This window comes from Ostrea edulis, chromosome 4 (assembly GCF_947568905.1).
Source record: "Ostrea edulis chromosome 4, xbOstEdul1.1, whole genome shotgun sequence".
In the NCBI taxonomy this organism is placed as follows: domain Eukaryota; kingdom Metazoa; phylum Mollusca; class Bivalvia; order Ostreida; family Ostreidae; genus Ostrea; species Ostrea edulis.
In genome coordinates this window covers 73,884,882-73,909,187 of record NC_079167.1, presented here as the reverse complement: position 1 = coordinate 73,909,187, position 24,306 = coordinate 73,884,882, and the positions used below count along the sequence as shown (strand labels likewise).

Here is a 24,306-nt window from a genome sequence, read left to right as displayed (position 1 = left end):
TAATAACACACACTTGTTTCTGTAAATAAGTTATGACGTCTGTATACTAATAATAACACAGGCACTTGTTTCTGTAAATAAGTTATGACGTCTGTATACTAAAAATAACATAGGCACTTGTTTCTGTAAATAAGTTATGACGTCTGTATACGAATAATAACACACACTTGTTTCTGTAAATAAGTTATGACGTCTGTATACTAATAATAACACAGGCACTTGTTTCTGTAAATAAGTTATGACGTCTGTATACTAAAAATAACATAGACACTTGTTTCTGTAAATACGTTATGACGTCTGTATACTAATAATAACACAGACACCTGTTTCTGTAAATAAGTTATGACATCTGTATACTAATAATAACACAGACACCTGTTTCTGTAAATAAGTTATGACATCTGTATACTAATAATAACACAGACACCTGTTTCTGTAAATAAGTTATGACGTCTGTATACTAATAATAACACAGACACCTGTTTCTGTAAATAAGTTATGACGTCTGTGTACTAGTAATAAGACAGGGTACTTAGCTTGAAATGACACTGAATGATACCCTCCTGAGAATGCCCGAATCTTTACAAACCAGGGGATATATGATGCAAATGTATTTACTACCCTTCTCTTCTACGATAATTTATCTAAAAACCTAATATAGCATGACTGCATTCATTGCGTCTTATCTCTGAACACTGCAACAGAACATAGATCTACAGCTCGGTGTTATTATTAGTACACAGACGTCATAACTTATTTACAGAAACAAGTGTCTGTGTTATTATTAATGTACAGACGTCATAACTTATTTACAGAAACAAGTGTCTGTGTTATTATTAATGTACAGACGTCATAACTTATTTACAGAAACAAGTGTCTGTGTTATTATTAGTACACAGACGTCATAACTTATTTACAGAAACAAGTGTCTGTGTTATTATTAGTACACAGACGTCATGACTTATTTACAGAAACAAGTGCCTGTGTTATTTTTAGTACACAGACGTCATGACTTATTTACAGAAACAAGTGCCTGTGTAGTGAGGGTTCTTTCACGTGTCAACGCCTGCCCACACATGGGACCTCCGTTTTTAATGTCTTCTAAATGCCGAATGTATGGCGAAGAACCATTCGCTAGACTTAGGTTTGACGCAGCCATGTTATGAGCGAGTCCCATTGAAGTCAAAATTCTGATTATACATGTACATACCTCAAGATTTACATGTATTTAGTACAGATGTTCAAAAAATTGCTAGTATAAAAAAAATAAAATGCAGTTGTATACTGAAAATATTATTTGTTTATGAAAAAGTTACTAAAATTTGAAATTTAGACTGAAAGTCTATTCTCAGATTATGGTCTTCAGGTCAAGCCTAGCGCAGGGCCACATGAGGGATTCAAAGTTTTACATAATAGGAATACACAGGAAAAATCCTTTACAAATCTTCTCCAATATCACATGCAAAATTAATTTGAAAGCATCACTCATGTTGTTGATGCTTTGTTTCTACAATGACCCCTGGGGCATGAATTTAAAACATTTTACAATAAACATGCTTGTAGCAAAATGCTGGGGATGAAAAAGGTTTGATCTGAAATAAATGTAATAAGTTTCCAGCAAGTGCATCATGTTTTAAAACTATAGGGAATGAAATCACAAAGCTGTAAGCACAAGCTCATCATAACTGTCACATGTAGTGTGTTCGCTGTAACAATGCTTTCATTATAAGCTTCTTCACTGTAACCGTGCTTTACTGTACGTGGGAAAACGGAACTGCTCAGGTGAGTGATGTGGCCTCTTTGATAATGCTATACCTTGGTTCATTTAGAGAAATTCTTTGATATTACTGAACAATTGCCTTGATACAGAGAATTCACAGAGAATTTGTGATGGCCTTATTGACAGACAGGAGAAGAAAATGTCTCCCCAAACTAGTTATAAGACAGAGAAACAACAGTGTCTGTACAGGAATTTATAGGAATAATTGCATAGCAATACAAACTTCAATATTTTCATCATTAATGAATTAAAACTATACAGTAGTGTACTAGTATTGTTCACAACACAGATAACATGATTCATTGAACATTGGTGAGCACTATTACTGTTATAAGTATTATCAAAAACAATACAAACTTCATTAGTCAACTCCTACAACATACAAAAACAGTTACATCATGAAAAACCTATTTTACAATGTACATATAATGTCTATATAACATATAATGTACATATAATGTCTATCTGTTTTTAGGTCATATGCGACGTTTCTCAGTAACAAATTTTTTTGTGACATTTCCAGTACAATGCTCTTTCATCCTATCATGTTTCTACAAAATAACCTGGGGTATATCACCATGCAGGTCTGTTTTAGAGTTAGCATTTTATAGTTCCTGTTGGGGCAAGTAAAAATATATAAAAATAATCTCATATATTACATTAGGTTGTATATATATATGGACATTATTACTAAATTATTGTAGCAAAGAAGGGGAAAAAAATCTCTGGATCAATCCGAGAGCCAACCCAGGACCCTTGCATGACTAGTTAGGTGATCTAGTGAGTGAATTAACCAGGCCGATATACAAAGTATGGTAATATCACTACAATATAACAATTTAGCCTATTTCAGAAACCATACAAGAACTCTTCATATCAAGGAGATAAAAATAGTTTTAGAAATAAATGGCAGAAACGTCGCACATGACCTTAAAAGAGAATTCTTGTGTCCACAGGAAATATGCTTTCCAAGTAAGTATTGCTGGATATCGACGTTTAACAAAAATTTATCAAACTATCAATTTAACAATGTACTGCAATATTCTTATAAAACAAACAAATCAATCAGACAAATGGGTCTAAAGGCAGCAACAATTTAATTTTTCTCTGATGTTCATAAAAGTTAAGGTGGTATGCTACACCAGAGAAAATTGATATGGATGAAAAGTGGAGGATATGTACAACAATATTTTGAAATTGAAAACTTTCAAATTTACTTTATTTAGTCACAGTTTTAGTAGAAAGCAATCTGCAAAATTTTTAAAAACCCCTGCTGGATTTGAACCCGCGATCTACAGTTCAGTAATCAACGTGCTAACCTATTTAGCTACTCAACTAGGCGATGAAATTTTAAATGAATAGGCAAATATTGCTGATTTTTATATTTTCCTCCATCATATGTCCATGTTCTAAAAGGAAGTCAGCCATTATGACGATGTAGAGTACCTCCTTAAATACGTATCATAATTCAAATAAAATTACATTGTTCAGCAATATTAAAAGTTTCAGTTTCCAGCAATTAGATTCTGTTCTACAGAAAATTATATGACAAACTTTTAAGTTTTAATATCCATTCTGAATTTTAAAAAAAAAAGATTATGCACAAATCTTAACATCTTTTCAATAAATAACACATTATTTATACTTCATGCTGTATTGAATATTCTGTCAATAAATAACAATTTTATACTTCATGATGTATTGAATATTCTGTACTTTTATGTAGCATATCTTCGGTAACTTATCGCTTTTCAATGTTCAAGATCAAACTCCATCCAGATAACACAAACACTGTATATGGCATGCAAAAGACTGTAAAAATGATTGTTTCTAACTAAAGATATACAAGCACATGGAATTTTAAGTTCACTGCGTAACAGGACCTACCCAGTAAATGAAGATACGCGGAATGTACAGTATCTATACAGACACGGTGGATATGTTCAGATGAAAATTTCTGCGATTTAATGGACATTGTTGGAGGCAAGAACATAAATGACAAACATTTGGCACGGATATATCATGACGTCTTGGTCATTACATGAGATGAGTAATATAGAGAATCTTAACGTTCAGTACGAGTTATCTCCCCTCCATGGAATGTTTTGAAGATATTGTGAATCTGAGTCATACTGACTGCTATTTTCTTGCCAATACACAAAAATTCCTTAAAAAATGTCATAATAAAACATTTCTTCTAAGGAAAGATTGATTGCACTGTGTTGATAATTGAAAATGTTAACATGCTGCATAAAATAATAAATATAATACATAAACTCTTCACACAATCTTATTCAAATGCCCAAAATTTTAAAGTTTCACACAAATAAAATTGTTATGAGTAACTAAAAATACTTCCGATATAAAATTGACTCCACACAACACAATATATAAATATTCAATACAAAAGTCACTGGAATCATGTCTCACATGGAATGATTAAATTATTGTCTTTGTTTGATTATACAAAATACAAAAGCAGAATTATTGCATCTATCCTAAAAAAAATCACACTGTCATTTCTAAAGTTCCTTTCATCATAGCGGTGTCTCCATTGGATACTCGTCCTCAGATATTTCCTGTGCGGGATTATCTTCTCCTGTCACGGCATCCAATGTCTGAAGAGTCTGTTGTACAGCACTGTCCAAAAGTTGATCCTGGGATGAACTTTGCACTACACTAACACTCACCGCCACAGTGCCTCCACCTTGTGGCTCCACTACAGTGGAGATACCATTTCTGTCTGTGGAACTGTTGTCTCGGGAATGTATACGGAAATTCCCAGCACTACTGTTCCGAGAATGCTGCTGTGAATTATACTGTCCAGTAAAAGCTATGTCACTTCCCTGTTGAATATAATCTTCAGGTAAGGATGGTCTTTGATGAGCTGCATGACCTTGAGTGCTGGCATGTGACCTGTAGGTTGGGGGTCGAGAGTTGTCTCCCTGGTTGGGAGGGAATGTGATTTGTATCCCTGTCCTAACGGTGCTGGCGCGTGACCTGTAGGAGGGAGGGGGGGAGCTGGGTAAGCTGTAATCCTCCGCAGGGAGCTCCTCTGTGGCATGGAACTCCTCCCGCTGACTCTGTGCCAAAGCCAGCTGATGCTGGAAGTCCTGCATTGAGGCATTGTATGAGGGAGGGGGGCGGCGGTACTGAAATTCTGGGTACATCATTCCTACAAAAAAGGCAAAAGGTCATCAAGAGGGATTTGGGGGAACTATGCCTGGGATATGGTATTACAGACCTACAGGTATTAAGATTTTTAAATAACATCATTCAACTCAAGTAATATAAACACATCGATAAAATTACAATTCAACAATTATTAGTAAAACTAATAAGCACCCATATAACAAAGTTTGGACTAAAAATATTTTTAAAGAAATTCATCATTGAGGTGAACTTCTATAATGTATCAGGGTTCAAAATTAGCTTTTTCAAGCACTAGTCCGTACGGACTAGTAACTGTTGGTGTTCACTAGTCCGTCCAGTATATAATAAAATGATCTTCATTTTATTCAATAGTATTTAATCAAATCAAACACGTCACAGTTGCAAACAATTCAATTTCTGACACCTATAGAAGAAAAAGAGACCACCATATTTTATTTCGCATTCAAGATCTTCAGAAGCATACAATATTAACCTCCGAGTTAATCCTTTTATAAATGTCCATAAGTGCGTTCGAGATCGACGTTCCTGTTGTTTTGGTGCTCAGATCTTAAAGTCAAAAGAGTTCGAAATTTTATTAATAAAGTAAAAACAATTCACTCGATTGACCAAGTCATGAGCTATAGTGTTATGAACTACTGTGTTAGAGTCACGAATGTCGAGAAAATGTGCGCACAAACGTGCATGTTCTCAGACCACACTACTTGCAATTCTTGCACCTAGAACACGTTCTCGTGATGTGTACTCGGCGTTCGGAATCGGCAGGAATTTGACAATTTGTGCACGTTCGAAGAACGGCGGTCTCGAACACACTTCATGTGTTAGGAAGATCAGGCTGTCATAGTCATGCAAACACTTGACCATGCAGGTAATCAACCATAAGTTCAAACATTTAAGAGACTCAGACAAATCTTGCTAAAAATCTTTACCAATTCAAGATTGATTTCTGGATTTTCACTAGTCCGTACGGACTAGTACTATAGAGAGTTCACTAGTCCGACACGTTTTTTACTAGTCTCGGACTTACGGACATGAGTTAATTTCGAACCCTGTGTATGTACGTGTACACAAAAAATGTGTCTATTATATGGATTCATTTTAATATATCTTATCTTACCTCCATGCCACTGATGCTCTCTGGTTCTGGATGGCCGACCATGACGACGTGACCTTGACCTCCGCTCATGATGGTGCCTGAAGTCTCCAAGACCAAACAAGGCATGGAGGGGTTCATGACCTCTAGGTGTACATTTCCACCCCACTGCAACCACGACAACCAACAGCACACCCAGACCTACAATTACAGAAAATTTGTCTTTCGGTGTAATAATGCTTTGGTAATAAAAATTTTAAGAGAAATTTCACATTCACAGGCAATATCTGGACTGATATCAAACAATAACATTTCATGAAATAATGGGATTAACATCAAAACATTACGAATTGCAATACAGTTGTAAACAAAGATGACGGACAAAATATCATTTGGTGAGCTCTGGTAGATATCATTTTGTGAGCTCTGGTAGATATCATTTGGTGAGTTCTGGTAAATATCATTTGGTGAGCTCTGGCAGATATCATTTGGTGAGCTCTAGTAGATATCATTTGGTGAGCTCTGGTAATCTACATCATTTGGTGAGCTCTGGTAGATATCATTTGGTGAGCTCTGGTAGATATCATTAATTTGGTGAGCTTTGGTAGCATGCTTTGAATGAAGTTTATCCATTAGTATCATTTCATTTGAATTATTTCACCAGCAATTGCAAATGGGACGTTAAAAACATGCAGAACTTCAATACTGCACATGTTCAGATCAATGTAAGTAATACTTCTCGTTTGTTCATATCTCATTTAGAGACAAGTCTTACTTTAAGTGACGTGCCACATATTTTGTCCATTGCATGTTGCTCAGGGCCAGAGTGTGGGTTCTGATATGCCTGCTCTGACACAGGCACAGTACCCCCATTTCTAATGTCATATCCAAAAAAACTTTATTTTCATTTCTAATGCTGGGTGCTTGGTGAAGGAACAGCCATCACCTATGTAACATCTTAAATCTGATTGGATAATGGGATCAGATTGTGAAGAGAACGTCCTAACCACTAAGTTACTGCGACCATTTATACTAGAAATAATGCTTCAGTTTCCAAACTTGATAAGAAAATAAATGCATCATCAACATAAAACAACAGAAATGTAAAAGAGTTATTAAACTTATGTTGGTGAAGATTGGCTCTCAAAGGCTGTAGAAATGTGCTTGTTACCTCACTCATTTAAACCCAACTTGTGCCGATATTCACCAACACAAGTTGAATAACCCTTAAACATTAAGACCAGGGACAACCTATGCCCCTAACCAGCAGTGTCTCTTATCATTAAACCCTTTTGGCTGTTTTAAATTTCATGGCAATTGAAGGATCTTTTTTTCACGCAATATCTATCATCATTATGTCACAAGCACATATGATATATAATGTCATATAAATAATATATATTATATGGACATTTTCTATATAAATAGAGGTCATATTATATTCAGTACAGCACAAAACAATTGATTTCCATAAATGTAAAACACAAAATAATCCTGATATGACATTTTTCTAGCACCTGGTGGCTGAGGGGTGATATCAAGTGACCTTGGGATGATGTCGGATGTGATGTCAAGTCAAAATCTATATATCAATACTGGCAGTTCTCAGTTAACTTAAATCACTACTGTATATGTTTAACAGCTGGCAACTTATCTATTAAATCAACAATGAGACTGTTATCAATGATAAGTGTCATTTATATAATGCTATAATAATGACAGATTGGTCTGCACTTCCAGGCTGTAGGGCACGGATAATGATGCTTGATATTGAATTTCAGATGATATATCGCCCTGCCTCACTTTTGTTGTAGTCTATACATAATTATTCACATACTGCATTTATGTGCAAGAAATATCTATCATGTTAATGTATAGGTAATTTATTACACTCTTCACATTTGTTCAATTTTCGTTGTAAAATTGTTCTCGATCTTTGAGTAAATAGATCGCTTTTATTCTTACCTATAAATCATACAGACTCTATTTTCAGTTTGTTTCCTCATTTCTTGAAAAGAATTAATTGACTGGTTTTTCTTAATTAGAATTTTTTTTAAAAAATGTTTTGAAATGGAAAGTCACAGCATGATACTACATGTGAAAATAAAGAACCTTGTAAATCTAACAAAGCTCAAACATCAATGTTAACAACACATCTATTAATAGAAACATCCAAACAGTCTCATAAAGCTAATTTGTGCATAACCATAAATTTAAGATGACGTCAGAGCTTTTTCGTGATTTTTTATGGACAAATAGAAAAGACAGCTCAAGAATAATTCACCTGGCTTCAGTGATTTATTTCCCAAAAATTAAAACCAAATGAAAGTTTACACTCGAAATAATTTTGCTCTCTCTCTGTGTGTGTGTGTCAGTGTGTGTGTATGATTGTGTGTGAGAATACATCACAGTGTCTGGCAATAGGTAAATGATCAATTGATTGATTGAATATTGAGAATATTCCACTCGTAAGGAGATGTCACCATTGCCGGTGAAGGGCTGCAAAATTTAGGCCTATGCTCTGCACTTACGGCCTTTGAGCAGGGAGGGATCTTTATCGTGCCACACCTGCTGTGACATGGGGCCTGGTTTTTGTGGTCTCATCCAAAGGACTGCCCCATTTAGTCAAGCAAGGGGTACTGAAGAGCAATTCTAACCCGAATCCCCATGGGAAATAAGTAAAAGAGAATGACAACACATGCAAACATTCTAATTAATGTCACTTAGTTTTCTCTCTCCAAATTTGTGGACAATATCATTGTTTCTATATATAAATATCTAACTTTAAAACAGTTGATACATGTTCATATGTGTTTTTTTAATCTCGTCTTTCAGGTTTGCGTGATGTATAATGTTTGTAAATATGATACCCCTAGGTGTAATGAGATAGGCCTGTACTATGACCTTGAGACCACACCAGATCCATATTACCTGTGTAATAACACCCTGAATACAGAACAATCAAATGAATGTCCTCAGGTAGGACAAGGTGTAAAAATAGGACCCATGGCAGGTAACAGAGATTTCACAGAACTAGAAATTACATACATTTGTGTAATGCAAGTGATCCTCCATCTAAAATCTGGGAAAGTTTGAGGATCAACTGATAATCTCAAGTAGATGTCTTATATATCAGACACATCCTGTTACAGGTTTAGTTTTTCATTGTCAAAGTGCTTAAAGCCCTCTTAAGAACAGACTGCTGTGTTTCCTGACATAATGGCCGTCACATAAAGAAAAAAAAATCTGCTAATTTTCAGGAAGTTGTTTTTAGTGCCATTGTTGACAGCCACAAAGATAAAAGTGATTAATGAGTTGAAATCAGCTTTGTCATATATCATCACTGGAAGATACAGACCTGAGCATACATTACAATTAATTCTATTTCAATGTAAAAAAGAAGTGACATCCCCCCAAATTTAATAGCATTACACATTTAACTCAAATCGATCACTATGTAAAGAAGAAAGCTTTGCATCAGAGGTTGCATTACAGTGATTGAATAGGGTGGTAATTTACATATCAATCAGAACAAATTGATCTCAAGGAACACTCTGTCCCCTTTTCATGCTTTTATTCATTTCCTTTACTCAACAACAACCTCAAAGCAGATTGCACTGAACCAGCTCCTGGGTTTACTTAATAATGCATCAACAAATATTGATATAGGCCGTAGTGGAGATTTTTTAACACTACACCGACTGAAGCCTTTGTTAATCTGGGCCCCGGAAACAGACAATTCTAAATTGTACAGGCTTAGTTGGGAATAAATTTACAATTTGATAAAAAGGAGAAGTATTCCTCAGGTAACCCTAACTCTTTAAAGTAGGTTTTTATAATGCCCGTGAACTTTTAGCATGCCATTTACTAAAATTTATTTCCTTTGCTTGATGGCACGTATGCTCTTGGCTGTTTTATGTCTACACATTATAAACTGTCCAAACAGTAAACCTAGACACCCACCTCCAGACAAGAGAACTTGAAGAAAGTTGTTAGAAAAGCATACTGAGTAGAGTACCTAATATCATTGGGACCTATAGACCTTCATATAATGTTGATCATTAGATTTTGAGGCGGTCAATTTTCATGAAATTTCATGGGTGTACACCCATAGCCCTAGCTGCAGAACTGTAGCTCTCTGGTTATGTCAAAATATTTTTTCAGAGAGCTACAGTTCTGCAGCTACCATATCCCATGAATTAAAAACCACAATGAAAATTAGAAATACATAAATGATATGAGTTTCAGTGTAGAGAATCATTTCCCAGATAAAATATCCTAAGGAAACTGTAAATATTAGCAATCCACAAAAATTGGCCTCTTACATATATATTCAAATGATTCTACAGTGATTGAAAATGATGTTCAAAATTGCATACCCAATTCTTACCTATAAACATAATGGCAAGGAAAAGAAAACTGTTCCCCGTGGCATGAAGGGCCGCCAATACAATCCCAGTCACAACACAACACACACCTAACAAAGAGAGAATCACAAGAATCCATCGGAAAGAAGTGCTGGCAGCTAAACACGATAGACACCCCGCCTTGCAGGGTTCCGGTTCTGTGGAGGAAGAGCTACGTGACCGGTGCCGCCGCCGACCATGGTGTGAGCGGTGGCCAGATCTGTGGTGGTGCCGTGAGTGGTGGCGGTGGTGGTGGGGATGATGACTGTAACCCCGGGATTCCTGGACCCCTGGGTGGGACTGTCCAGTCTGCCAGGGTGGGGAGGAACTGTGTGAAGGAATGACGTGAGAGTGAAGAAGGTCGGGTAGAGGGTCGTGTCGCATCTCTTGCCTGGTTGCAGTCACTCCAATGTCTATATCCTGAGTTTGTATTGAATGTCCCGGGGCCATGTTTTCGTTGTTGACTGCCTGCTGTGATGTATCTATGTGTACAAAGGGTTCAGTTCCTACATTCATCTCCCCTACAACTTCATGTCTTTCTGCCGAGGAAATGTTGTTAGCAGTGATATTTGATTGGCTGGGGGTGCCACTAGTTTGTCCTACTGATTCATGTAAATTAGAATTATAATTGCCTATGGCTGGCGCACGACTGTCACTATCTTCATTGTTTTGATCCATGTTTATACAACTATGCAAATTACGACTGTTATGCACCCAATTGCGGTTGTCAACAAAATTTGACTGGTAGTGCACGTGTCGTCTCCCTGGGTCCTCCTGTGCGATATCAACCCCAGAGTTAATGGCACCACCTGTTGTGACTGCAGTGGTGGCTCCACTTCCTGTGCTAGTGCCCGAGTTATCCTGGGGAGGTTGTGGTGCCGTTCGTTTGTCGGGATTCCACACTATCGGTCTGCTTCTCTCACGGCTGCCGCTCGCCATTCCCCATACATCCAAGCCCAAGAAAATGATTTTCAATATAACTCCCACATATTTTAATACCCAGATAAGAATAGTCAATCTCCTTGAAATATATCAATGTTTTTTATCTTCCAAATAAAACTGGATCACTTTATCAATAATCTTTACAGTGATCCAAGTTATTCACCTTTTCCAAAAGAGAGCTGTCCTCAGTCTGTCCCACTAAAATCTTTCTCCATGTTTAAGGATCAGAATTTGACACTGGTAAAGAAATCCCAAGACTAGCATTTTATGCTGTCTGTTAATAAAGACATTTAAAAACCAGGAGTTTTGATTTCCCCATGATTATTGTGGCTTGTCTGTCACTACACAAAGAGCTTTATTTGGATATTGCCTCATGGTCATTAAATTTAGTCTTAGATTATCGACATCTGGTAGCATGACCTCCAATTCACTTCACGGACTGATGGTTGTACTAGTCTCTGTAAAAAAGAAAAAAGAATATGAAGATGACATCACTAAATGAATTGTCTTTGTTCAGAAGTGCTGATTTTATCGACAAGTGTCATATGAACTTAACAAATAAACAAACATCATGAACATAGAAAGGTTTGTGGATCAAGGGCCCCTGCATTTCTTTCGTATCTGTTGACCCCCAACAATTGTTCAAAGCACTCATGTGTAACAGTTTAAATTTGTTAAGACCAGCGCTACATTGTAACTTATCAGGAAATTGCCGGAGATTTATTTTTTACCTGTACGCATGACCACAGAGTCGGACATTTATGTACAGTTTTTTATATATTTATATACAGAATCTATCCATAAATTATATGATGTACTGGTAGGTGTTTTCGGCTGCCACTAGTATACATTATGTGACAAAATATCAAAAGCTCATTAACATGTGTAAGCTGTTTGTCAATCCATTATTTATCATAATTATTTCATACATTAATAAATTATCTCAACCTGCATTTTTAAAACAGAAAACCTATATACATGTATATAATGCATGCTAATGTACGAAGATATATACACTTCTAAAATATGATGTCAAGTGAAGCAGTTTGTCATAAATATTCAATATTCAAGCAGTGATAATTCAATGTTTTCCATTCCTTCATGTTTTCTATAGCAACTGATCAATGCCTTCTCCTCCTCCAGTTTTGCCAAACAAACGCCTTCTTACTCAGAGAGTGTTTTATGTTTCTACTCACTTTCAAGTGTATTGAAGCAAAAAAACAAAAACAAAAAACAAAAAAAAAACACCATTTTTATGATCATGAATTCATGTAATATGCATTCATGATTGTATCATTTTCTAAGAAAAAAAAGTGAAGAATAATTACTGGAGATATAGCATGGATATATTTCTTGTCATAAAATCAGCATGTCCTCCAATAAATATTAATGTTACAAACAACAACCTGCCTCAGGGTCTTCTAAATGTTTTATCTTCTTTTAATTATAGCTATGTGAAATATATGTGCAGGAAAATTTAAGGCAGTGAATTTTTTCAGCACACAAGTTCTATGAAGACAGTAAATGCACACACTTTCCAACATTTAGTGCTATGATCATTACAAGTTATAAAGGTGACAAACTTAATTTATCTAACTTATCTAATTTTTTTTTTTATAGATAAAATTAATGATTTATAAAATCAATATTTCTGGAAGACATTTTCTTTAATAATAGATGTATTAAACATTCTAATTAATCATAATGATGACATACTTCAGTATGATAATATGAAATTATGGACACCAATATTCATTCAGTAACATGCATATATTCCTATTCATCACTGTTTGATAAATCAGTCTCATGCCTATACCTTATCTCCAGCTGACCATTTGAACAGATTTGCCATTGAACAGGACAACAAATAAAAACCTGGATGTAAAAGTGGACATTCCTGTACAGCAAATAATGAAAAGATTACAAATTAGAACCACAAGTCAGGAGGGGGTGGGGTAGGGGGGCATCTTGAATTGATTTTAATTAGTGCCGATAGATAGAATAAAATAAATTCAGTATGTTGTCTATAATTTCAAGGAAATGTACATTTATGTATCTAAACATGTGAATGTCATGCAAAGATACAAAGTTTCACAATGGCTTTACTAGTACGCAATGAACAGGTGTACTACAACATTGTTTTAGAACGACAACATTCAACATGGACATGGCCTGCACGGATCTCACTCAGACTTGCTTAAAATCAAGACTTCTTAAATGATTATTTAAAAACCCTGTATTTTAAACAAATGATCTTCCACTTTTATCTTTATGTCCCCAAGAATGGTACTGTCTCTTGGTATTCTTGTCTTCAACTTAACCTTTGGTCAATACTGGTATGTCTTTTAACATGATGGAAATACCACACTAAGAACTGAGGGTTCAAGGTCAAAGCCAAGCAACTGATAAAGGGCAGGTTATCCATCAAGCTAGGTCAAGGTCAATTTTAATTGGGGAAACAGTGTCTCATAAGCACACCTTGCTTCATTTCACTTTTAAAAAGTAGGTGTTGCTCAATTATACTGCGGAAGTAGTTAATACACATGTGCGGAAATTATCATCCAGCAGTCTATTGTAAGATGATAATAAAGAAAATCTCCAGTGAATCAAAAGAAAAATAAATTCATGTACTTTTTAAAATATATATGCAATAAGTCTTCATCTAATTTCTTGGGAAAAAATCCTCTGAAAATATGCTATCAGTGTTAAACCTAATCAGGATAAGACCTATTTATACCCAATTGCATGATAGCTAGGAGATTTACAACACTGTCAATTAGTTAAACAAAATCTAATCTAATCTAATAGTTAATGCATTGTAATAGATAGTTGATACAATGTGTATTGATCAGCAATATTTACCCAGATTCAATATTTCTATTGAAGTATGACTCTGCAACAGGACTCTACAGTGTGTATCAAAAGCAAACACCTCTTTGTCTCTCCAGTAAATTAACAGCTCATGTGATCCAGCTTTCACATGTGTAACATTTGCAGCTGTGATGCTGAGTTGTCATAGCACAAAATGCCACATAATTATACTAATAGGGGTCTATACCATACCACCCCCTAATAATAGTTAGGGATGAAACGATACAGTACCTTCTCGATTTGATTTTCGATACTTGAGTCTCGATTCGATGATTTTCGATTCGATACAATAGTATGTACCAAATTCTTTATAATGCTTAGATTTTTTATGTTTATTGTATTTATTGCTCTCTGCAAATAAATTTTAAATAATATTTAAAAGCGTTTAACATAAAGCAACACTCTTATCACTTGTCCTAAAGCCGAACTGCCACCATACCCAGGACTTATCCATTGGGGGTGCATTTTTCAACTCGACTGTGTCCATTTTGGTACAGCAAAGTTTACTCGTATGTTGAATAGGCAATTTTCAATTCCACTGGCCAATCAGAAACCGTGTTATCAAAAGCAATGTATGCTATGATTCTAGAACTGTATCGAACCGAAACAGACCCGGAATAAATTGAACATCGAATCGAGACCTCTACATCGCGATTCGGCCGCATCGCGATGCATCGTTTCACCCCTAATAATAGTAGGGGTCTATACCATACCACCCCCTTAAATAATAAGAACCACAAGCCATGTGTTTTTTTTATTAGGGGTGGTATGGTATAGACCCCTACTATCATTATTACAGTTGCAGGTTCCTGTGAAATGACATACCACAGGAGTCTGCAATTTTAACAATAAAGTAGAAAAGAAATATATTTGAGCTTATTGGTAGTATTTATGCCCATTTCTCATAGATTTCTGCTTTATTGATAAAATGCCGACTCATGTGGACTGGACATACTATACACATGCTTTTTTAAAAAAAAAAAAAAAGTAGCCTGCATCCAGGCTAAGCCTGTCCACTTTGCTAAAAAGAATAAACGACATACGTATGCCTATGTAGAATACTTTACCAACTAGGCCTACATATACTTCTAAGGTAAAATGTAAAGGTCTAAAATAGTCTGTCAATATTTGATATAAACGGACTTTGAACAATCTTCATTTCTCTTTCAATGTAACACATTTTAAACCCATATTATAGCATCTTCAGGAATAACAAGACTAAGTTTATTCAGTGCAAACAAACCACAAACCTTTGAGTAAGAATAATGATAGATCTCCATTAGATATATATCACATTACCATAACGATTAACGTCTCCGAAAACCAAAACAAACATAGCGTGACAAAATGTAAACAAATGAATGAATATCGCACTCATATATTTTGAAGGTAAATTTGCTCTGTGAAAATTATACTAAACAATCATAGAAATGCCACCTTACCATTTGCATATTTTCTTTGTTTATCACTCAAGGCTAACTAAACCAGGAAATGAAATCTCGCACGCAGTCCCGGCGAAAACGAGATTAATGGCAGCCTCCATAGTCAACAGAGGAAGAGGTAGGCAAATCAAAATTTGTTGGTTGATATCAAATCGTAGGCATAAATTTTATAGCAAACACATACATTTTTTACAATAACACTTAGAAGTATTCCGAAAATGTTCTTAGGAAATTTTTAAATAAAATCTCTGCTCTCAACTGTTCATGGAATTGAAGGATCAGGATTGACGAGCATGAAGTACTTGTTGAGTGATATTGAATTAGCAGTAGACATGCCTGTATTCAGTATGTAACACATTCTCTTTACATTGCAGACAGTCTTTTATGTTGATATCTGTTCATTGTGATTTTTAATAAATATTTTGAAAGAATGCCAAATGTCATAAACATTTTTACAATTTAGATTTTTAGGTGGATTGCAGGTACTTGTCTGTTTCACATAAAGATGACCCAGCAGTTGATTCAAAATGTTGTTGATATCATGGACAATGCTCATTCACAGCAACAACAACTGTCAGAGTCCATGAATTCACTGCTGGAGGCCAAACACCAGGTAATTAAAATTCTGAATGTTTAAAAATATTGAACTTAAATAATTTTAAGTACTGTATATTAATTGTAGCTGGAACAATTCAGCCAGTTTGGCCCATGTAGACATCCTGCTGAAATTTTTGGAAGACTTGCTGCAAACGATGATTTGGCCCATTGACAAATCCTTCGCAAACTATTTGAATCGGCTATGATTTTGATATACCTGTCAGATAAATTTAAATTGTTATTTATTTAGTTTTTGATTAGATGAATAAGATATCCCAAACATTTGTGTACATTCATATGCTTAAATATGGTTACTGAAAAAAACCCACTTATCACTAATTATTTCATGTAATTTAAATTAACTGATTACTGAAGTGTTGATTGTTAGAAAATTGACAATTTTGTAATTAAGCTATTACAGTCACAGATTGTACTATAAACAAATATCAAAGTGAAGGAAATGTGATGCTGCAGTATGCCAGTATATATTGACTGATAATAGAATATAAATTATGTTTTAAATTTAATAATTGAAATGTTTAAAACTTTCAGAATTGTTAATTTGATATTTGGGGTCCATATAAACCATAATGTATTGGATTTAATGCACAATACACACGAAAAGCACTTTATAAGTATTAGAATATAGTCGTTATTTGTATTTCTTTGAAAGTTCTGTACAGAGAAAAAAAAAGAACTTCAAATGGGACTGATTTATTTGGGATATTGTCTAAGTTGAAAAAAAAGCTGAATTGACAGAGAATCAATTTATTTTACAAATTGAGAATAATCCCCATAAATTTTTTGTCCGAATCATATGGTCTAAATTGTCAATGGACCAAAGTGTCCGACATATCTGAAGCTGTTAGATTTTTTTGTTGTTGAGTTGTTGGACTTTGTATGATTTATATCAGAGACATTGGACGGTAAGGTTGACTGGCAGTATTTGATTAGATCTGATGAAGTCCTCTCGGTGTGGCATGATCTAATAAGTTATAATGTGTTATGTGTCATAACACCCCTCCCCCTCTCCATTTTATTTTTAAAAATGTCCATTTAAAATTGAATTTATTCAAGTTGCCATAGGTTTTGCAGAGTTATCTTTCTTGAACATTTGAATTTAGTATTAATTCCTAATATGACTTTGATGATGATGTTGTCTTAATCTTGGAGATGCTTGTACACAAGCAAAGCTTGCTGATCCTCTCTTTCTGCCATCACCCACACTGGCTATGATGGGCTTTAATTCCCATTTGGAGAAAAATTTTCAGGTGACATTTAGTGCGGAGCAGTCAAAGAAAAGTCTGAAGCAACACTTCAAATGGTTAGAGGAAAAAGCCATAGAAATCTTGACCCATAGATTAGAAGAATTGCTCTCAGAAGTTGACAGGGTTTCTAGTGAGGCATTGTCTCCCCTTACAGACTGTGAGGATATTTTAAATACAGGCATCTCAGCTGCTGCCCGAGTTATGGAGGAAGGTACAAAAATTTGGTTGAAAACTTTTTTTTCTTGGCTTAAATTATAATTGTGGAACACAGAAAACTTACAATGGCCTAATTCACATTTAGAAATAATTTTTCTTGGCAACTACAAGTGTGAGTGTCTTTCTGTACAGTATGGTGCCAGCCTGCCTCAGGGTAGATTAAAACATACAAATCATTTGCAGATCCAAAACTCATCTAATTCTTGGTTCCTAATTAAATGCATGTCCTTTATGATTTCTGTAGTCATGAAAAAAAAAAATAGTGCATGTTGGGCTACAACAAGTTGGTACTTTTATATCATTTGGTTCAATACTTTCTGTTGGTATTTAAAGGTATACTGTATGACTGGATTTTTAGTTCCTTTTTGTAATATCTATTTCCTTGTTGTAATATCTACTTCCTTGCTGAATATCTTCTCATAAAGAAGACGTTCTATACATAAACATGATGGCAGCGAGCAGTAATTCACACATTGTTTTCTTTATACAGCTTGTATCGGGTTATGCATTAGGGCAGATAACTCTTACAACTGTTCAAAAACTATCATGGGAAAGTTTGATCATGTTTATTCAATGTTTTTAGGGAAGAAAATCTTGGGTAATAATCCAGATGACCATGTTGAGGACTTGGTGAAATTCAAAGACAATCCAGATACAAAGCAGCTCAATAGGTGGGTGTTTATTTATTCATAAAAAAATATTCCATCATCATGTCCACAGAGAAGCTCTTCAATGATATACATGTATTGCAGAGAAACTCTTTGATGTTCTATTAATTTTGTTAGCCCGGTAGCGCCGATGAGATTTTCTGAATGTACATTATGCATTGAGTTTATTCATATTATGGGGTTTGGTTTAATATGGAGCCATGAGAAAGAGTTCAGTTTTATAACGTGCATTTTTATGAGAGCAACAAGACACTGGTGAGCAGTGCGGCCTATGGACCAATTTCAAAAACTTTCTTTTACAAATCAGTGACATAATTGCAATTGAAAGTAAGTCGAACAGAACATCTATCCAATCATTTTCATGTGATTTAACCTAGAGGAGACAAATTGGTTATCGTAGAGCAGACTGTGACTGTACAGTTAATTGTCATTGCTTCCTCAGCGTTCCAGAAATCCCATGCTTGGCCGATGTGCCGTACCTGTCTGTAGACAACTTCCACTGCGACCTTGAAAGAAAACTCAACCAGCTGTTTGAGAATGAGGGTCGGGTGTTAGAGAGGGCACCGGCTCAGATCTCGGATATCGAGGAGCGTCCAGGGAGTCTGCTTATTACCTGGGCAGAGGTTTGTCATGTATATAGTGAATACCAGGCTAAGTAAACTCAATCACAAGATGACATTTTTAAAATGGGTGTCCTGCATCTTCAGGCTTTCAATAATAATGATAATAATAATAAATTTAAAAAAAAATTTAAAAAGTACAAATGAAGAAGATTGAATGAAGTCAAAAGAGTGATTTTACTATTTTTTCTTTGGATGTTTGATTGTATGTATTGTATGAAGGGTACTGAACAAGGCTACACTCTGGAACAGTCTCTTGTACATTTGACTTTAGGTGGATGAGGAGGTAGAAGCAGGGGAGTTCTGTGTACAGTATTGCTATGGCAGAGTTCAGTCTAATGAAGACAAAAACATCACATTCCACACTGCCTACACCGGCCCAAACACTTCCTGTACCATACGCCACCTGAGGACCAACACACCATACTCATTCAGGGTCCGGTCTCGTCCGGAGGGCGAGGAGAAGTGGAGTGTCTGGAGTGTGCCTAGGACAGCTATCACAACCATTCCACATTACCGTAAGTACTCTGAATGATTAACCTTAAATTTTCTAGCAATCGTAAGTAATGATAACAAATCTTGAAATAATTCATATTACTGTACCTGACACTACCATAATTACTCTAATGACTTAAAAAAAACCCAGTAAGATTACTGTAAATATTCTAATGAATTTCAAAACATCTACATGTACATTACCATAACTACTCATTGAAGGTTATAAGATACACATCCTCACAACACCTCTAGTAAACTTTAAGACATCCACATGAAGCATCTGTCTTGTCATTAGTATTATATTGAATTTAAAACATTCTCGCTACTGTGTGTATTCTGCCTAACTATAAAACATTCACACTACCGAAAACATTCTAGTGACCCTGACTATAAAACATTCACACTACCGTAAGCATTCTAATGACCCTGACTATAAAACATTCACACTACCGTAAGCATTCTAATGACCCTGACTATAAAACATTCACACTACTTAAGCATTCTAATGACCCTGAAAGCCACACTCCACTCATATATACTGCATGATTAAGAGGTAAATTCCATATTCTGTTGTTTTCAATTTGGACACATTTTGGACACAATTTGTTGTTAGAATGGAATAATACAACTGAGGGATACAGCACAAGTAATGAAGAAAAGACAGCAACTCGACTGCCCGAGGGCCAAACCCGAGTATTATACTCTAGCAGCAGTATTTATTGCTGTGGTTTCCCAATCACCTTCAGAATGCTGGATTCGGGAGAGAAGACACCATTTGATGGCATTGGTTTAGCTGCTAACGATGAGGACTCGGAAACTCTACAGAGGAGCAACTCCATTTTTGTTGCAACATCAGGTATTTTGAAAAGCAGAAAACATTCATTATAGCTCAACTGATCCAAAGGCTGAAGTGTGCTGTTCAAATCAAAGTTTTTCCACTGTGTTCATTTTTGTGATGTTTAAGAGGTTTTGTTACATCATTAGATGGTTTTCAAGCTACAGATTTGTTGAGGCATGTTTCACTGCTCCTCCTTCATGCTTCAGTAAAGATTTCTGGACATGTATTCTGCATGTGGTGCAAGTCAGATATTTGATACTTCTGAAATGTGTAATGATGAATACTATAAATATATATTAATGCTTGATTTACAAACTGATAAATGCCGATTGACATTGTAAGTATCATGACATATGAACATTTGTTTTGAACAAATTCAAAATGCCTTGTAATGAACAGAACAATCACATGAGTGTATGCTCTCTGCAGAAGGTGAAATTCAGTACTGTAAAAGTGGTTATTTACACTGGGGGTTACATGTGAGTATGTGTTTTTACACATCCAACATTACGCATGGGGGGAAATACACGGTAAATGAATGTAATACAGATTATATAAAATATTTTAAACTGTACATGTGGGGAAAATTTACGCACTTATTACATGTCTGCATAATCAGTGCAACCCCCACCCCACCCCACCCCACCCCCACCCCACCCTCCGTGCGTAAATAGTAAATAACCACTATTACAGTATTGTGTAAGGAAATGATTTTGGGATATGGTAGGACAACTTTGTAGTATACATGTACCAGTAAAATGTTGTTTTTTTTATTTCAAAGGGAAAAATAAACATCATTTTTATGTTTTTGTTTCCTTGCAGGAAGTGTGTTTGTAGATGGTCAAGAAATGAAAACCAAACTACCCAACCTGACAAGAGGATCGTCCACAACCATAGAAACGGAAAACCTTGGTAACGGCAAAGTAAGAGTCAGTATCGAAGTGGAGGGAAAGGCTGTCACATTTGACTGGAAAGTGGAGCAGAGCCTGGATGCCAGCAGTCTGATGGGACTAGGGATGAGAGCTAAGACAGAGTCTGTCTGCCTGTTCTTTGGGATGAGATTCAGCCACGAAGACTGGAAAGTAGGCGTCGAATGACCTCTCCCTTTCCCCATGCTGAGTAGATAAATGTGTATTCTAGTCACTTATTGGGAATCGCATCAGGAGAACACAATCTCTTAGCTTTCTGTGGTGCTTTTGGAAGAGTTCTAAAGCTGCCCTTTTCCGTCTTTCCTCTCTGAATTTCTAACAGTTTGACCAAGTCAGTCTTTAATTTTTTGAATTTTTTTAAAGGGAAAGTGCTTATTACTTTCATTTATCATTAATGGTCTGGTGTAGATTTTTCACTATCATTTTTTTCAGTGCAACTGAAAATGTAGTATAGGTTTTTGAAAATAATATCATTATTGCGTACTTGATTGCAATACTTAAGTAACGGAAGTAAGAGGTGACCAGTCATTGATTAAGAGGTGACTAATCATTGATTATGAGGTGACCAGTCTGATTAAGAGGTGACTAATCATTGATTATGAGGTGATCAGTCAGTGATTAAGAGGTGACTAATCATTGATTATGAGGTGACTAATCATTGATTATGAGGTGATTAATCATTGATTATGAGGTGATTAATCATTGATTATGAGATGACCAGTCAGTGATTATGAGGTAACTAATCATTGATTATGAGGAGACCAGTCAGTGATTATGAGGTGACTAATCATTGATTATGAGGTGACCAGTCAGTGATTATGAGGTGACCAGTCAGTGATTAAGAGGTGACTAATCATTGATTATGAGGTGACTAATCATTGATTATGAGGTGATTAATCATTGATTATGAGATGACCAGTCAGTGATTATGAGGTGACCAGTCAGTGATTATGAGGTGATTAATCATTGATTATGAGGTGACCAGTCATTGATTATGAGGTGACCAGTCAGTGATTAAGAGGTGACTAATCATTGATTATGAGGTGACTAATCATTGATTATGAGGTGATTAATCATTGATTATGAGATGACCAGTCAGTGATTATGAGGTGACCAGTCAGTGATTATGAGATGATTAATCATTGATTATGAGGTGACCAGTCATTGATTATGAGGTGATCAGTCAGTGATTATGAGGTGACCCATCAGTGATTAAGAGGTGACTAATCATTGATTATGAGGTGACTAATCATTGATTATGAGGTGACCAGTCATTGATTATGAGGTGACCAGTCAGTGATTAAGAGGTGACTAATCATTGATTATGAGGTGACTAATCATTGATTATGAGGTGACCGGTCAGTGATTATGAGGTGACCGGTCAGTGATTATGAGGTGACCAGTCAGTGATTATGAGGTGACCAATCAGTGATTATGAGGTGACCGGTCAGTGATTATGAGGTGACCGGTCAGTGATTATGAGGTGACCAGTCAGTGATTAAGAGGTGACCAATCAGTGATTATGAGGTGACCAGTCATTGATTATGAGGTGACCAATCATTGATTATGAGGTGACTAGTCAGTGATTATGAGGTGACCAGTCTGTGATCTCTCTAGAACTTGTTGCTCATAAAGGAAGTTGAATTACAATATTGGTATTAAGATGAAGAAAATATTTTTGAAATTCATACATTTTGTTTGTTATAGGACATAAACAGCAATACACAGCTTTTGGTGGGCTGAAAGAAGACAAATATATTGCTAAATATTTTTTTACAAATATTTTTCACAATTTTTTCTTCAGAATATAGTTATTATTGTATCATTACTTTGTACATAAAAGATTTTGATAAGATATATGCATAAACAGTGTTAGGTAGATTATATTTCTACGTATAACAACCCCCAACCCCCAACCCCCCAAACCTTCACATATCAATGTAACATGACCCACTTCATTGTTTTGTAATAAATTGTAAGTCCACTTATTATATATTATATATTCTCATTAGTTTTCCCTTATTCAAGTACATTTATTATGCATAAGATTACATAATTGGAACACTTGTACACAATATTTATGTAAGAGAGAAAACACAACCCTTTCTTTTTGACCTCAACCCCCCCCCCCTCCCAAAAAAAAGGAAACCAGGTTTGTGAAAGTAAAATTCTATTGGAGCATTGTCCACTATCTCTGATATTGTAGAAGATTAATTAAATTTAATCAAACAATATTTTATTCATTAATAAGTGAATGGGATTGAACAGCAGCCCCCCCCCTCCCCCCCCCCCCCTCCTCCCCCCCCCCCCCCCCCCCCCCCCCCCCCCGTGTAGAAGATGATGTCACATACACCATATCATAGTAAGTTTGACAAGATGTTCAAATAAGGTGTAAAAGAAAATCTTGGAAGTGTTGGGGGGTGGGGGGGTCTATTTGTGAATGAGCAGTGTATATAACACTGAGCCTGGAAGCATGTACACATGCGGTCAATACTGCCGTGTGTTTGGAAGTGTTGGGGGGGGTCTATTTGTGAATGAGCAGTGTATATAACACTGAGGAAGCATGTACACATGCGGTCAATACTGCCGGGTGTTTGGTGTACCCCATTGTTTTAAGACATAATTGTTGAATCAGTGTGTTGGAAAAGATGTTTATTCTGAGTGTGTTGTGTTTTATGTTGTTTGAATAAGATTTTGTTTTTCAAGTCGTGTTTAAATTGGTGATAAAAAGAGGTGAATATGTCAAACATACTCTGAGTACTGATTTTCCAATATCCAAATTTTTAAAAAAGGAGAAAGAATTATACATGCATTCTTGAGCAATTTTGACACGCTTTGTTTGACAGCGTGTTTTAACACTTCATAACGAGGCTTGCCAGCCAGTGTAGAGTTTTGCGGGAGGTCTAAATCACGTGTAGATCAATAATGAATTCCCCCAGAATTCTGTCTATTACTTAAGCACTTGTG

General features: G+C 35.7%; 2 protein-coding genes across 15 annotated transcripts in view; one reads left to right on the top strand and one right to left on the bottom strand.

The window, feature by feature from the left end:
* Positions 1-1,958: 1,958 nt before the first annotated feature.
* Positions 1,959-17,639, bottom strand: LOC125668394 (uncharacterized). Of its 4 annotated transcripts, none has more exons than XM_048902520.2 (4): positions 15,706-17,639; positions 10,435-11,850; positions 6,069-6,245; positions 1,959-4,955 (listed from the first exon to the last, which is right to left on the bottom strand). In XM_048902520.2, exons 2-4 carry the CDS (start codon positions 11,387-11,389, stop codon positions 4,318-4,320), a joined length of 1,770 nt encoding a protein of 589 aa, XP_048758477.2. In that variant the 5' UTR covers positions 11,390-11,850; positions 15,706-17,639; the 3' UTR covers positions 1,959-4,317. The 4 variants fall into 4 exon arrangements, with proteins under 4 accessions (XP_048758477.2, XP_048758480.2, XP_048758478.2 ...); XM_048902523.2 differs by having other exon boundaries at positions 15,514-15,712; XM_048902521.2 differs by lacking the exon at positions 15,706-17,639 and adding an exon at positions 13,209-13,303.
* LOC125668395 (cytokine receptor-like factor 3) overlaps positions 15,737-24,306 on the top strand; it is a 24,149-nt gene continuing 15,579 nt past the window's right edge. For 2 of the 11 annotated variants that reach the window (XM_056163745.1, XM_056163744.1), the window contains exons 1-9: positions 15,776-15,823; positions 15,982-16,050; positions 16,169-16,318; positions 17,574-17,781; positions 18,370-18,457; positions 18,897-19,077; positions 19,349-19,592; positions 20,186-20,428; positions 21,233-21,492. In XM_056163745.1, the coding sequence (XP_056019720.1) occupies positions 16,211-16,318; positions 17,574-17,781; positions 18,370-18,457; positions 18,897-19,077; positions 19,349-19,592; positions 20,186-20,428; positions 21,233-21,492 (1,332 nt within the window). In that variant the 5' untranslated portion in view covers positions 15,776-15,823; positions 15,982-16,050; positions 16,169-16,210. Of the gene's footprint in view, positions 15,824-15,981; positions 16,051-16,168; positions 16,319-17,573; positions 17,782-18,369; positions 18,458-18,896; positions 19,078-19,348; positions 19,593-20,185; positions 20,429-21,232; positions 23,273-24,306 lie in introns of those variants that run through there. The other 9 variants (XR_008802625.1, XR_008802628.1, XR_008802627.1 and 6 more) reach the window with 9 other exon arrangements.